General features: G+C 45.2%; 1 protein-coding gene across 5 annotated transcripts in view; it reads right to left on the reverse strand.

The window, feature by feature from the left end:
• ADARB1 (adenosine deaminase RNA specific B1) overlaps nt 1–14,948 on the reverse strand; it is a 116,881-nt gene that overhangs the window by 55,443 nt on the left and 46,490 nt on the right. For all 5 annotated transcript variants that reach the window (XM_084820484.1, XM_084820509.1, XM_084820475.1 and 2 more), the window contains exon 2: nt 11,003–11,077. In XM_084820484.1, coding sequence (XP_084676610.1) covers nt 11,003–11,077 — 75 coding nt within the window. The remainder of the gene's footprint in view (nt 1–11,002; nt 11,078–14,948) is intronic.

Raw genomic sequence — 14,948 nt, forward strand, 5'->3', positions numbered from 1 at the left:
CAAAATGTTTTGGACTGTTGTATCAGAATTTAGATAATGAAATATATTTGAGCAACCAAATTAAATTAAAAGGATATCAGGAAAAAAAACAGAAAGAAAAAACAGAACGACTACATGGAGTGGCAAAAATATATTCATCATTAAAGACAGATGTCACATGTAGGCAGGAAGTCAGGGAATATGAAAAAGGAAAAAGGCTGGGGATTCATGCCACCTTATTTCCTGGTATATATTCCAGGAACAGCTGGTGCCACCAGATGCCACGTGGAGTCCAAATGGGATGCCCTGCTTCCAGGCATAGTGCAGGAAAGCCTCTTTTTAGAGAGGGACTCAATTTTCCTAGGCTTGTTCTGTGTGATATGCTGGCTAGGAGGGTAACAACATCCTGCTTGAAAAAGTGCTTCATGCCCCACCCCAATCGCAAGCAGGCAGATCTGCTGAAGCCCTTGAAAATCTGCAGGCTTGGGGCGCTCTTGAGGCAGTAGAAGCAGCAACATGAAACAGACCTCCCTGCCCCCCACCTCACCGGCTGATTTGCAAAAGCTGCAGCAGATCTGCCAGCTGAGGAGAGCTGTTACAAGTGGGCCGCTTACAAGTGGGCCGCTTACTCCCGGCTTCTGATCTGTGAGGGTGCATTCTCTACACCAACAAAGAGAAGCAGCAGAAAGCTCCAAAGGAGCGACAGTTTTCCCCTCCTCTCAGAGGCTATCTGTGTGATACATGCATACCCTAAAAGTCAAGGAGTTGAAATTTTGCTTATAAAGTTACATAAAATAAAACTACATATTAAATAAACAAACTGGGTCTCAGTACAACTGAGAAGTAGAGATGGAGTAGACAACATTTTCTAAGAAAATGTTTTTGGGGAGAACACTGACAGGGAACATATGTATGCCTGTTTAGATCCGGTTGCCCCTTTCAGGATCAAGTAGACTTTCTCCTATGAATGGATGGGAGATGCTCGGAAGAATTCACCTTCCCCTGTAAACATGGAGTGGCTAGCTTGCTGGAGTAATTTCAACTTACTGGGGCTCATGCTCACTACCCACCATCACTCCCCCGCCCCCCGCTTGCACTCTCATTTGCACTTGCTCACAGCTTACTCAGCACTGATGCTGTAATGAGCCACTCGGCTCCCTGGCTCGTTAAAGTGCTGCTGCTGCCAGGAAGCCCACTCATGCTAGGGGGAAACACAGGTTAGCAGCTCCTGCAGCAGAACTGCCACAGATAGGGCCTGATTGGTACTGGGAGCACTGAGGGCACCTTGCCAAGACCGCCCCCACAAAATCCGGAGTCAGGCCAGGGTGAAGACAACATCAGGTGCCTGCTTCTGCTCCAGCTGAACTGTCCCCTCTTCCATAATGGGCTATCTAACACCAGCTGCCCTGTAGGGAGCAGCAGGAAACAGAGGCAGACGGATGAAAACAGCATCAAGGAGCTTCTCCATATGAACTGCTTTTCTTTTATCTTTTGTCCACTGCGTTTTATAAAATGTTGTAAGCTGCTTTCAGGACTCCAGTCAAAAAGTGGGATATAAATCTACTAAATAAATAAATAAATAACATAATTATATCAAAACAGGAAGTTGAAACAGGTGACTTTCAAATCTTTTTGTACCCTAAACGTCTAGGATTCCAACTACTCTATTAACAAACTAGAGGCCTTATAATACATATTAACACAAACGCTTACAAGAACTGTATACTCATAATACAAAACAAGAATTATTGAGGGCAGTAAACTTATTTGATTTTATTATAATGCTTTCTATTTTTATTAACTGAATATTACATGCAATGCAATATGTCTTAACACTGAAGCCTTGGTAGTAATGTAACAATTCATTTTCTGCACTTATTGTTACAATGCAAGAGTTCCTTCAAGCATGCTCAGCAAACTACTACTCATGAAGAAATTTTTAAAAACCCACTTTGCTAAAGAAAGATTTCCAGCTAGAAGTCTTCAGATGCCTCTAATATATTCATAGCATTAAAGAACCATAACTGAAATTCAAAATTTGCTCTTCTGAATAGTATATTCAAATGTGTCTTAAACCCAACAATTGAAAGCACGCACACACCACTTCACCCAGTTGACAAAGTTGATGGAATGGTTATTAAATTTTCATTTATAACACCCTCCAGCAAAAACTTGATAGGTTACTCCTTTCGGTGCTCAAAAAACAGAAAATTAGAAGAGACTGGATAGAAACATACGGGTTAAAAAGACAAGAAATAAATGTCTGGACAATATTGGCAAATAAAATAAAAGCAACGAATATTTTCATATTTCTAAGAACTAATTCCTTAGAAACATGCTAATACAAATGCTAAATTTTATCTCAAATGGAAAATTTAATAGTATGGCTGTGTTAAAACATAACATTTTCAGAGCAGTTATGTCTACATGAAGCACTGTTACAGTTGCAGTATGCACGTACACTTATTTATGTCCTCTTGCAAGCTACCATCAACCCAGTTTTGGTGGTTTTCGATTTGTTTCAAGCTGAACCTGCAAATACCTGACCCCCAACATCACAAGAACAGAGCAGTATTATTATTATTCAGTCCCTTATGTATTTTAATAGCCTTGGCAACACTGATCTAGGGATTAAAGATGAAAAATGAATATAAACATACATGTGGTTCTTAAAAGAAATCACAGCAAGGTTAGCAGTTTCCCATCCCATCCGTCCCACCACTTAAAGATCATTTTCTTAATACTTAAAATCTTTTGTTCAGTGAAGAAGTGCACACACCCTCTCCAGCACTTCAGCTTACATCTCCATGCTTTTAATTTATTTCGTTTTTTGAATGAAGAAAACAAACCCTTTTCCTGCAGAAAGGCTATCCTCCCCCTACAACTACTGAAGCAAGTTAGGGCTAGAGCCATAATTAAGAGGAGAGATAAATCATTTTCAAAATGTTACATTTGACGCAGCCTATTTTAATGCTTAAGCAATTAAGTTTTCTTTCCTTTTTCTTTTTTAAAGACACGTTAGTATTCTCTGAAATAAATAAAATGTATTTTTTTCTAAATTGTTTTTTTGGTGACTGTTATCTCCTGAATTTTAAACATACATATATGGGATTTCATGTCTCTTGTAATGTCAAGGGTATGCTAATTAAAAGTGCCACCTATATACATTTAACAAGATTCTAGCATGAATAATTAGATGTAGGGCTGTGGCCATATGGATGCAAATTCTTACATTACTGAGGAACCTAGGACAAGGCCTTAAGTTACTGAGGTAGTGTGGTAAATACTTGAAAACTGCTCCCCCTTGGTTCAAGCTCAAGCTGCTGCCAAAATATATTAAGCTCTAAGTTCATTATTCCATCTGTGGACAAACTGGAGTGGACAGGACACAAACACAGGAACATTAATAACATTATGATTAACATTAATAGGTACATTCAGAGGATCATATATTTCCAAAGCACCGTGGGATGAAACTAAGGAAAAGAAGGGCTCCATCAAATATTCACCTGTGAAACTGATCAGTGTGAAAGGGGGGGCGGGGGCTTGACGTTAAAAACTCCTTTCATTGTACCTTTTTGCTTCCCCATTCACAGCAGTTATTTCTGCTCTCTGCTGCTAGTATGATGCTCCCCCACTTCTTCCTACCCTGGGCAATCCCAACCAATTAAGAATTATGTAATGATCAAAATATTATCACAGTACCATGTAACCAATCAGATCTGACAACACAATGAAGTAATTAAGCTAATTCAGAGTTAAGTCAGGGAGGGAGGCATGTTGTGCATGTTTCCCCCCCAATTTGCAGCTGCTGTAAAAATCACCGAATTGTGGGGGCATGCTTTTCGAACAAAGGGAGGGAAACATTTATACCCCATCTGTTTCAGCTCAACCCTATGGGAAATGGATTTCTTGGGAACTACACACTGCCTTAGTAGTATATTAAGGGAGCAATCCTATTGCCCCTAGACAGCATCTAAGGGGACATAGAATATTCTGGATTCCCAGCTCCAAGGTCAGAGACAGTGGTCTGACCTCAGTACTGGAAATAGAGCTCTGACCACCAGGAACCTGAACTCAGAGAAGAGCGTGTTTCAGTGGGAGGGGAGGAGACTGGAAAGGCTAGGATACAAGCTATCCTGGGGCGACTCCAGCCTCCTTCCCGCCTCCTCTGGAACACCCCAGCAAGGGCAGGCTGGACCCCCATGTGTGTGTGTGGGGGGTGGGCTGGAGAGAAATCTTGCCATTGCCAGCTTGTCGGCCGGGGGGAATTCCAGAAGGTTTCCATTTCATAGCATCGTCAGGACACCCCAGCATTCACACCCAGGAAGGGCCCCTTGGCGTCCACGAGCGCCTGCAGGGTCATGCTGTAATACTGCTTTCAGTTGTAGAACACATCGCCATGTGCATGGGGTGTGAGGATGCACATGTGGATAGAGTCCAGCGCCCCCACCACCCATAGGAAGCTGATGTCCCGGAAGCCTTTCATGTTCTCCCTTCATCACCAACCATCACGACATCAGACAAGTACAGCTTGTTCAGCACCGTCTCTCTGAAGATCTGGCAGGCAGTGGACCTCCCCACACCAAAGGTGGTGCTCAGAGGCAGGTAGCCCATGTTGAAGGCCAGCTTGTACAATCTCAGCATGTATGGCACAAGCATCTGCTGCGGGCAATCAGCCCCTTGGATGGCCGTTGTCAGGGAGATGATAGCATTGATCTGGCAATCCAGGGCAGCCGTGCAAGCCACCATCGTGTGATTGTAGACTTGGAGGTTGCCATCCCCACACGCACGGAGTCCCTGAGTCGCATATATGGATGGACACATGCCTGGCTGCTGTCTCCCATTGTGTGTGTGTACCACATGGCAAGGTGGCGCTTGCTGGCCCCTCTTCTGTCCTCCTTCTTGGCCATGTCCTGGAATAGGATGTGGGTGTGCTCCCCGGACATTTCCTTTGCCGCCACCAGATCCCACACAACTTGACGCCTGTCAGCCTTGTGCTTCTTGCAGAGACAGGATGCCCACTTGGCGTCGGAGAGCGCAGGCAGCTCTTAGTCCAGGATCGTGCCGACATCAACCGGCTGCCTGGGCGGCCCCTGCCCTTCATGGTGCTGCAGCAGGGCAGGTAGATGCTCCTCCTCCAGTTTGCTGAGGTTGTCGTCGTCTTCCTCCTCCCACAGAGGCCTCTGCCCATCACTGTCCAAGGGTAGGCACGTAGGATCCTCGGACACAAGCAAGGGGGAGGGGCTGGAGGCTTAGGTGGAGTTGGAAACTCCCAGGCACAGCTGCAAGAGCTCTGGCCAAAATGACCTCTCCAGTTCCCCTCGCAGGGGCTTCCTCCTCTGGGTAAGGGCTTCCATCGTGCAGGGTCAAGATCCAAGAGAGTGTACTTGGCCTTCTCCCACTCTTCTGCTTCTGTCAGCTGTCTGTGGGCCACCAGGAGCAGACACTGCAGTTCAAGGGTGCTGGGACCTGCCTCTGGCAGCATCTCTCCTGGCCCTGCACTGCTGAGGCCCTTGTGGACAGCAATGGACAGCAATGGACAGCCTGGTGAAAGGCCGTCCTCACGGTCTGGGCTGCGAGGTGCACTCCCATGGGTCCTGGCTGAGCACGGGAGCAAAGAAGAGGGGGCTGCTTGCACTCAACGAGGTGGATGTGGCTGAGTTGGTTTCTAGTGTGGCAGTGGAGGCGGCACCTCTTGGGGCAGGAGGGGCTGGCGGCTAGTCACAGCGACGACAGAGCCACTTCCTTGCCCTTTCCCTTGGCAGTGGTGGCTTCCACAGGGGATGGCTGGGGTCGTCCCAAGGGGCCTGGGGTGGGGGCAGTCTCCTGGGTGGTTGGGATGCTACCCTTACTGGGCTGTGGGTGCAGCTGGGGGGCCTGGCTGGTCAGCACCCCACTCCCTTCAGTGTGTCCCTGGGTGACATCCCACTGATGAATCAATAGTTGGGCAAGCTCATTGTAGAAGGGCATAGTGCACAGCTCCACCCCGGACTGCTTGTTGTGGGTGACGGTCTCCTGGAACTCTTCTTGAGCACATGCAGCTTCTCCTTGCACTGCTGGGGGGTGTGGGAGTAGCCGTGCTTCTACCTCTGCTTGGAGAACCATGGGAAGAAGTTTTTGTGCCTGATGGCACTGAGGATGCCCTGGGCCTTGGGGCTTCCCCGAAGTGCAACGAAGGTACCCAACTCTGGCTGGCTCTGTCCACAGCTGCACCCTGGCTCTCTTGCACTCCTCCCCCATCATCCTGGGAAAGTCTCCTGGTCTGGATACTGCACTGGGACTGGGATGCCTCTGAGGAGTCGTCATCCGAGAACATGGTTGGAGAGTCACTGCTGTCGCTGCCTTCCACCATGGGATCAAGGTTGAGCGGGGAGGGGTCCTGAGCCTGCCACTTGTATTGGACTGCCTGGGTGATACTGTGGGAGTGATGCACCTGGGGCAACTGTCCTTTGCCTTGTGCCTGTGCTGCATTGTTCTCCTTGGAATCTGGGCATGCTGGACAGTGGTGGGAAAGTCTGGTGAGGATGGGGGTGGGGGGGCTGGGCCTCCATGGGACTGTGAGAGACTGTGATGCCCAGTGTTGTGGGGGGGAGTGCTTCATACTGGTGCTTGCCGGCTGAGCTCATCAGGGCTTCCTTCCTTCCCCGGTGATCTGGAAGCGGTTGGGGATTGTACAGAGGAGGGGGCATGGTGGGCGGGGTGTTAAGCATACTGGGGCTCAGCCATAGAGGCATGGGGAGGACTGCCATGGGAGGGTGCAATTCTGGCCAGGGATGCAGTGGCTTGGCTGGTAACCAGGCGGGTGAGGGTGTTTTCGCTTTCTGCAGCACTCCCAGCTGCTTGTGCCTGGGAACCCACAGTGGTGTGAGAGTGAAAACATCTTTGTGCCTGGCATACTTCTCCGACTGCGTAGGGCAAGTGGGATGGACAGTGCTGGGGCTAGCTCTCAGCTGCTGCATCATGGTTTGCTAGGCAGATTTTGACCATGGAGATCTCGTATGGTGGCAGGAGCAGCAGGGCTGTTTTCAGCCGCTTTTGCCATGGAGCTCTATGCAACCACAGGAATAACCACAGGGGCTTGAGAGACAACACACTAAGCCACGGTTAGGGCCACTAACCCTTTTTCAGCCCATGGTTAGTGGGCGTGGTTACACTGTGATTATGTCGCCAACATGGTTTGGAAAAACACCCTCCACACAACACGCTAAGCCATCATAGTTAGCTCAACATGCCTAACCATCACAGCTTAGCATTACGTGTGAACAGGGCCTATGAGTCTAATTTATTTTTAATTGCACTGCTCCTTCTCTTACTTCTTATTAGGTGTCGAGGTTAATAAGCTAATCTTCTTTCCAAAAGGAGATTTGCAGAATTCTTGGTTAATTTACACCCAGTGCTAAATGTTTATATTTATTTAGCTATCTGGCTGTAGTGTTGGAGCACTGAATTGACAACATATTTTCCAACAGTGCTGTGGTGAATCTTTGGTATGTCCCATCCCAAACATTTCCTCTTTCCCTATGAGTCACTGATGGGGCCTTAATTAGAAACCAAGGGATTATGAACATATTGTATTGAATTAATATTTTTATAGCTCAGGATAAGTATTAAAATATGACTGGGAAAAGTAATGTATAAGGTAGCTGATAAAGACTTGCTTTTCAAGTATAATTTCTGCCAAAGTGGTCATTAACAGCAGCATGCTCATAAATGTCACCTGTAAAACCAACATAAACACTACAATTTTAAAATAAAAAATCAGGTAGCTGTGTTGGTATGTGAACTTTATTTAGTCCCAATAAAGGTATTTTTCTCACCCAATATTTTAAGAATTAGTACCAGGCAAAAAAGGCTATTATTAAACAACATGTTTCATTTTTTACATTTTCATACATGAATATGAAACAGTTAAGTTAGACAAAGTGATATAGATAACAAGGATGCTCAGAGGTTTTGTAGAGCAGTGAAATCTAGGAGACACAGATAAATGAACAAAAGTTTATCAGTGTACTACTATCATCACACACAGAAAAAATTAATGATAAACCAATGGTATCATCGTACCATTGGCCCCACTAATTTTCCATGAAAAGTATACCTTGATATGTTTGTGCAACTAAGACCCTCCCTTTAATAAGCCCTGTGATTCTGTTACTCATGCCAAGCAAAGGGTATAATGATCTTTGAAATTCAGGAGCAGTTTATGAAAACAGCATTATAATTTAAGTGTGGAAGAAGAAATATTTTGGTATTTCTCACTGCAGCATCTCAAGAGCAATACATAATACACACAAACCATCTTCAATCACATAAGGTAGTTTACAAGAACTAACTCTTTTAAAAGAGATAATGGGTGTGGGAAATTAGTTGTGTGGATCCTGGCCAATATATCTTTGCTCTTTCTGGTACTGTACACAGTCAAATAAAAGGCAAAGAGACACAGTCCGTAAGAAGACCAACCCAAGTGAAAGACTAAGGCTGGAGAGGGACCAGGGATCATGCCTTTTCAGAGTTGAAGATGGCATGACTGCTATGTAAGGATGTACAAGGATGTAAGGATGTATACCTGTGCGGAAGCTGCATTTTTGCAGAGTACTTATACTTCATTGTTTTCTTTAATTCGGCTCCCCTGTGGTTCAGCTGCTGTGTGCCCATCCCTCTGCTTTAAATTTGGTGTGATCAGGCATTCCTAGGTGTGTGTCTTTTACCTGGCTGTGACCTCGGTAACTTAGGTACCTAGAGAGTAACTAGCCTGCCTTTCCATCTCATCAAACCCCTAGAGTGTTCGTCCGCGCCTTCAGAATTGCACTGTACTTCCTTTTCACCAGTAGAAGTAACTAGCCTCCATTTCCCAGCAGAGCCCCCTTGAGAGCCTTCTCTAATGCTTGTGCAACTTTGCTTCTCTGATGCTTGCGTTACTTCGCTGCTTCTCTGCACGGAGGGAAAGGGTTGTCTGGAGTTGCCTCCCTTTGCTACCGCTGCTGCTGTCTCCACCTCTGCTGGCCACCTCCTCTCCTCCCTCTCCTGCATTCTTTAGTTTTCACTGCATTGCCATATCGATACAATGAAATACTGGGGCTGCAGGCGCCTGCTCCTCTGGCTGCCTCCTCTCGCTAGATAGCTAGTGCTTGAAACAGTGCAGCTCCGATTTTCTCTATGGGAAAAAAGATGCTACAGATTCTCAATGGAGGGAAAGCAGGCAACAGAGGCTGCAGACTGAGAAGGGGTGAAGCAGCTAGATTGCTGTATTTACTCCCTGGAAGTGCACAACTGGGATTTTATGACTGGGCAACACAGGCTGCAGACTGTCAATGGGTGAAGTGGCTAGATCCCTGTATTTATTCCCTGGAAAAGGAGAAAGGGGATGGAAGCTCTAATTCCCTGAAGGTTGGCTGGAATGGCGCAAAATTGCGCTGGTGGGGTGCTCTCATGAGGAGCCTTTAGATGCTGTTGGGGATAATAATGTGATAGCCGGGGGGAGGGGGGAGTCTGGACAGGGCAGGAAACAAAACTCTCTCATTGGTTGAGCAGCACCTGCCAGGTTGATGATGTTCAGTTCCACTCCACTCACCCAACCTGGAAGTATGCTGCTTTCAAGCGCTGTTTGGCCTGTGAAAAGCAAATTTTTCAGGTACCGTACACTCAGCTTTTCTTGATTCGTGTGTCCCTGATGGACCAAAGCAGATTCCATGAAAATCCAGATAATACTCCAAAGCGCTTCTCATTCTGTTGTTGTGAAGATCCCCCCCCCCCCCTAGGTTGGCTCCCTCTCTGTTGTCCTTCCACTCACAGGCAAAGATGTTTTTATTTAGGCTGGCCTTTGTCACGTAAGCTAGTCTGTTGCTGAAAGGGTTTTTAATGTTTAATTTATTTTATTCTTGTGTTTTAATTGTGTATTTAATGTATTTGTTTTATGTTATGTTTTAACTAAGTTTTTGTTTAATCTGGATTGTATTGCTAACTGTCTTGAGTGCCAATTTTTGGTGGAACAGCAGAATATAAATCAAATAAATAAATAAATATGTGGCTTGAACAGAAAGAGAAAAATAACCATAGTAAAAGAGAACCACAGCTGTCCAAGGGTACTATGTGAAAATCAAAAATAATTTTTTTTAAAACCAGCCACAAATACTAAAGGAAAAGGAGTATAGAATCCCTCCTCAGGATCCCAAATGCTACTGGAGTGGCAATGGTCTAACTGGAGTCTGGCTGGTTTCACATAAGCAACCAGTGATCTACAACATCAGTTCTATATCCAGTTTTTTGAGTTTTTATTGAATGTAAAAGAAAAGAGTGGATGAAAGAAGCAGATAACCTGGGATAGCAGATAAACTGCCCCCCCCCCGCCCCCTCTACACATACACACACCTCAGAGCTGCTGTGGAAAGCATTATGGTAGCTTCTCTTCTGAAGATGTAACAGCGTCCTCAGAAAAGGCCAAGGATGGAGAAAAGGGGCATTCCAGTGGGCGAGAAGGGGAGGGAGATGGAGAGACATGGATCAACGATCTCCTGCCCTCACACCCAAGTAAGTGAATGTGCTGCTCTTAACAGCAAAATGGAGAGACTGTAAAAGCCTCTGCCACTCCTCCCACTCTGCCTGGTTTTGGCCAGCAGAGCACAGGATAGAGAGAGGGCTCTGAGATCAGAGCCCTCTGTCTACAAAGCATCAGTCCTTCAGGACTGTGCTCTAACAGTGCAAATTTGTACATGTGTATTCAGAAGTAAGCCCCATTGAGTTCAATAGGACTTACTCTCAAGTAGGTGTGTACAGGATTACAGCCTCTGTCATTCTTCCAGGACTATGCTTATTATCTATGTAAACATTTAATGTGCTTTCACTATTGCAAGTGAATTATAATATTTCACTATTATTATTATTTTATTTCATACAACAAAAGTGGGGAAATCCTCCTGATTTTAATCAGGCTTGAAGCAAAAGATTACTGACTGGGAAAGGGTAAGCAGTGACAGTCTGCAGAAACAATGAGTTTTAACACCATGTAATATACACATCTTACTCATATTCTCTTCATCATCTATGTCCATTGTGAAATAGTTCTTCAGACTTCTAGGCTGGCGTAGACCGATTCTTTCTGAAAGACAAAAAATGGTAACCTTAGTTCTTTAAATATATTAAATGTCTGAGCTCATGTGATTCTGCCACAGGACCATGTTAGATGTCTAGACTGTTAGCTCAAGATCATAATGCCCTTTCTTAAACTCAGAGCTATTTTGTTCTAGTTTTAACTATTTATTATTAATGTCTCTGTCACATTCTTCAAGAATCAAAGGTGCTGGTATACATAGGAATTTCCGATTTTATCCTCATAATAGCCATGGGGTAGGGACAACAACTGGCCCAAGGTCACCCACTTCAGCTTTGTTCCAGCATGGGAGTATGAACCCAGATCTCCCTGCTCTAGCATTCTATGCACTGAGCCAAACAGGTGGCATGAACAATACTGGGCTACGCTTCCATTCCTTGTTCCCTATTTTGCTAGGTCTGTGCTGAACCAATGTCAGTGCCGCTGCTGTCATATGACCTTTGAATCTCTGGATCTACTGATCATTATTTGGCACTGAAAGAGCATTTGCAGGAAAGATACTTAGGAATATAAAATAATTTATATTATATTATTACACAATGTTAATAACAAGCCAGCTTTATATTTAGCACAAGGCTGTACACATACCTATCCTGCCACATATATGCACACGCTGGGAACCTTCTTGTCCTGTGAGGCTACCTAATACATGTATACCTATGCAGGAAGAACAATTTATGACGTAGCCCAGTGTGGATCAGTTAAAAATGTTAAAACAGACCTCCATAAAACAGTTAAAACCAAGAGTGCTTGGTTTCTTAAGAATGAATGAGCTGGAGCCAGAATAATATGGGCAACAGGTTAGAAGAGTAGTGAAACCATGTAAGGATGTGTGTGACTTCATTGTATATGATGGTTGTTGTTCAGTCATTCAGTCGTGTCCGACTCTTCGTGACCCCATGGACCATAGCACGCCAGGCCTTCCTGTCCTGCGCTCTCTCCCGGAGTGTGCTCAAGTTCATATTCATTGCATCCGTGATGCTATCTAGCCATCTCATCCTCTGCCGTCCCCTTCTCCTTTTGCCTTCAGTCTTTCCCAGCATCAGGGTCTTTTCCAGGGAGTTTTCTCTTCGCATTAGGTGGCCAAAATATTTGAGCTTCAGCTTCATTATCTGTCCTTCCAATGAGCACTCAGGATTGATTTCCTTTAGGATGGACTGATTTGACCTCCTTGCAGTCCAGGGGACTCGTAAGAGTCTTCTCCAGCACCACAGTTCGAAAGCATCAATTCTTCGGCGCTCAGCCTTCCTTATAGTCCAGCTCTCACAGCCATACATTACTACTGGGAAAACCATAGCTTTGATTAGACGGACCTTTGTCGGCAAGGTGATGTCTCTGCTTCTTACTATGCTGTCTAGGTTGGCCATAGCTTTCCTCCCAAGGAGCAAGCGTCTTTTAATTTCATGGCTACAGTCACCGTCTGCGGTGATCTTGGAGCCCAAGAAAGTAAAATCTGTCACTGCTTCCATTTCTTCCCCTTCTATATGCCAGGAAGTGATGGGGCCAGATGCCATGATCTTCGTTTTTTTAATGTTGAGTTTCAAACCAGCTTTTAAACTCTCCTCTTTCACCCTCAACAAGAGGCTCTTTAGATCCTCTTCGCTTTCTGCCATTAGGGTGGTATCGTCTGCATATCGGAGGTTATTGATAATTCTCCCAGCAATCTTAATTCCGACCTCTGATTCATCCAACCCGGCATTTCTCATGATGTACTCTGCATATAAGTTAAATAAGCAGGGTGACAATATGCAGCCTTGTCGTACTCCTTTCCCAATTTTGAACCAATCGGTTGTTCCATGTCTGGTTCTTACTGTTGCTTCTTGACCCTCGTACAGGTTTCTCAGGAGACAGGTAAGGTGGTCTGGTACTCCCATCACTTTAAGAATTTGCCAGAGTTTGTTGTGATCCACACAATCAAAGGCTTTAGCATAGTCAATGAAGCAGAAATAGACGTTTTTCTGGAATTCTCTTGCTTTCTCCATGATGCAGCGAATGTTGGCGATTTGATCTCTAGTTCCTCTGCCTCTTCTAAACCCAGCTTGTACTTCCGGTAGTTCTCGGTTCGCATACTGCTGAAGCCTAGCTTGTAGGATTTTGAGCATCACCTTGCTGGCATGTGAAATGAGCGCAATTGTGCGGTAGTTTGAACACTCTTTGGCGTTGCCCTTCTTTGGAATTGGAATGTAAACTGACCTTTTCCAGTCTTGTGGCCACTGTTGAGTGTTCCAGATTTGTTGGCATATTGAATGCAGCACTTTAACAGCATCATCTTTTAGGATTTTAAATAGCTCGGCTGGAATACTGTCATCTCCGCTAGCTTTGTTGTTACTAATGCTTCCTAAGGCCCACTTGACTTCACTCTCTAGGATGTCCGGCTCAAGTTCAGTGACCGCACTATCATGGCTATCAGGGACATTCAGATCTTTCCTGTATAGTTCTTCTGTGTATTCTTGCCACCTCTTCTTAATCTCATCTGCTTCTGTTAGGTCCCTGCCTTCTTTGTCCTTTATCATGCCTGTCTTTGCACAAAACGTTCCCTTGAGATCTCCATGGTACGTGTAATTAATATAGCTACAACAAAGCACTGAACAAAGCATTGAAGAGGCCCTCCCCATCAAAAGGGAGGTCCTTGATACAGGATCTCGCTTCTGGGGTTAAACCTGCCAACCTAAGCCAAGCATGTCTTCAAAGAGCTACTGCATCTACCATCGCTCTTGCATCACAATCTGCTTGGTGACATGTGGTGTTAATTTGCTGGTGTGATAGTGTTACTGCTTCAGTCTGAAAAATTCTCGCCAAATCCTATTGATCTTCCAGAAGATAATCATGGAGTGACTGCATTTTCTCCCATAAGAAAAGTTGGTATCTTGACATCGTGGCTTGATAATTGGCCACTCAAAGTCTCAGAGCAGCAGAGGGATAAACTCTCCTGCCCAACAAATCCAAATGGCACCCTTCTTTACCAGCTGGTGAGGCATGGATCTTTTGAGACTTTCCTTGAGAAGATTCTACAATAATCAAGTTAGGGTGGCAATGAGTGAACAAAACCCCCCACATCTTTCTCTAGCAACTTATATAGGGACTCCAGCCTCTTCAGTGTGGGAGCCATGGAGTGAGTGTGCCTTCCATGATTCCTTAACATCTGAAGTAGAGTTGGAAGAAATGGTACAGAAACTGGTGCTGAAGCTTCGGTGTTTATAACATCAAATATCAGATCTTGTATTTTTTCAGCAGGTTGTTGGGTTTCTATTCCCAAGGATTGGGCAATCCTTAAAATTTGATCAGCAAAATGATAAAGATCCTCTGATGGTGAAGCGCCCTCCTGTGTACCCACGATGTCATCAGGTGACAAGATGGAGAGAGGAACAGAAGAGAACGAAGACGAATCTGATTGATAAGTCTGCTATTGACTGCGGAGAAGTCACTTCTCCATGATCTGTCGTCCCACTCTTCTGCTTTGCTACAGACCATGGAAAGGTTGGGGGAGGATGGGCTAGGCTAGTTGAAGTAGCAATTGGTGGCAATCTACCCCTTGAGGATGGTCATCCTCTCAACAAGGTGGACTGAGCAGGGACATGGGGGACAAAATGGATCCTCCACTAGTAGTTTCAAAAGCGTTGCCTCTGTTGTCTGATGATACCAAGGGGAAGTGGCCCCAAGATAGCAAGTACAATCAGAAAAGGTTCTCTAGCACCTTGCCTTTCCTCATATGGATATTGCATTCACGGAGGAGGAGGGCAATTATAGAACCTGTTCCAATCACAAACAGGTGAATGTGATCTATAATATCTGTCTCTCATAAAGCTCTTGTTAGGGCAGCTCAGATCTCTCAGAGCAAAGAGAGTCTGGGGAGGTATCA

The sequence above is a fragment of the Heloderma suspectum genome, chromosome 1 (assembly GCF_057233095.1).
Source record: "Heloderma suspectum isolate Gila_16-S chromosome 1, 16-S_ref, whole genome shotgun sequence".
NCBI lineage: Eukaryota > Metazoa > Chordata > Lepidosauria > Squamata > Helodermatidae > Heloderma > Heloderma suspectum.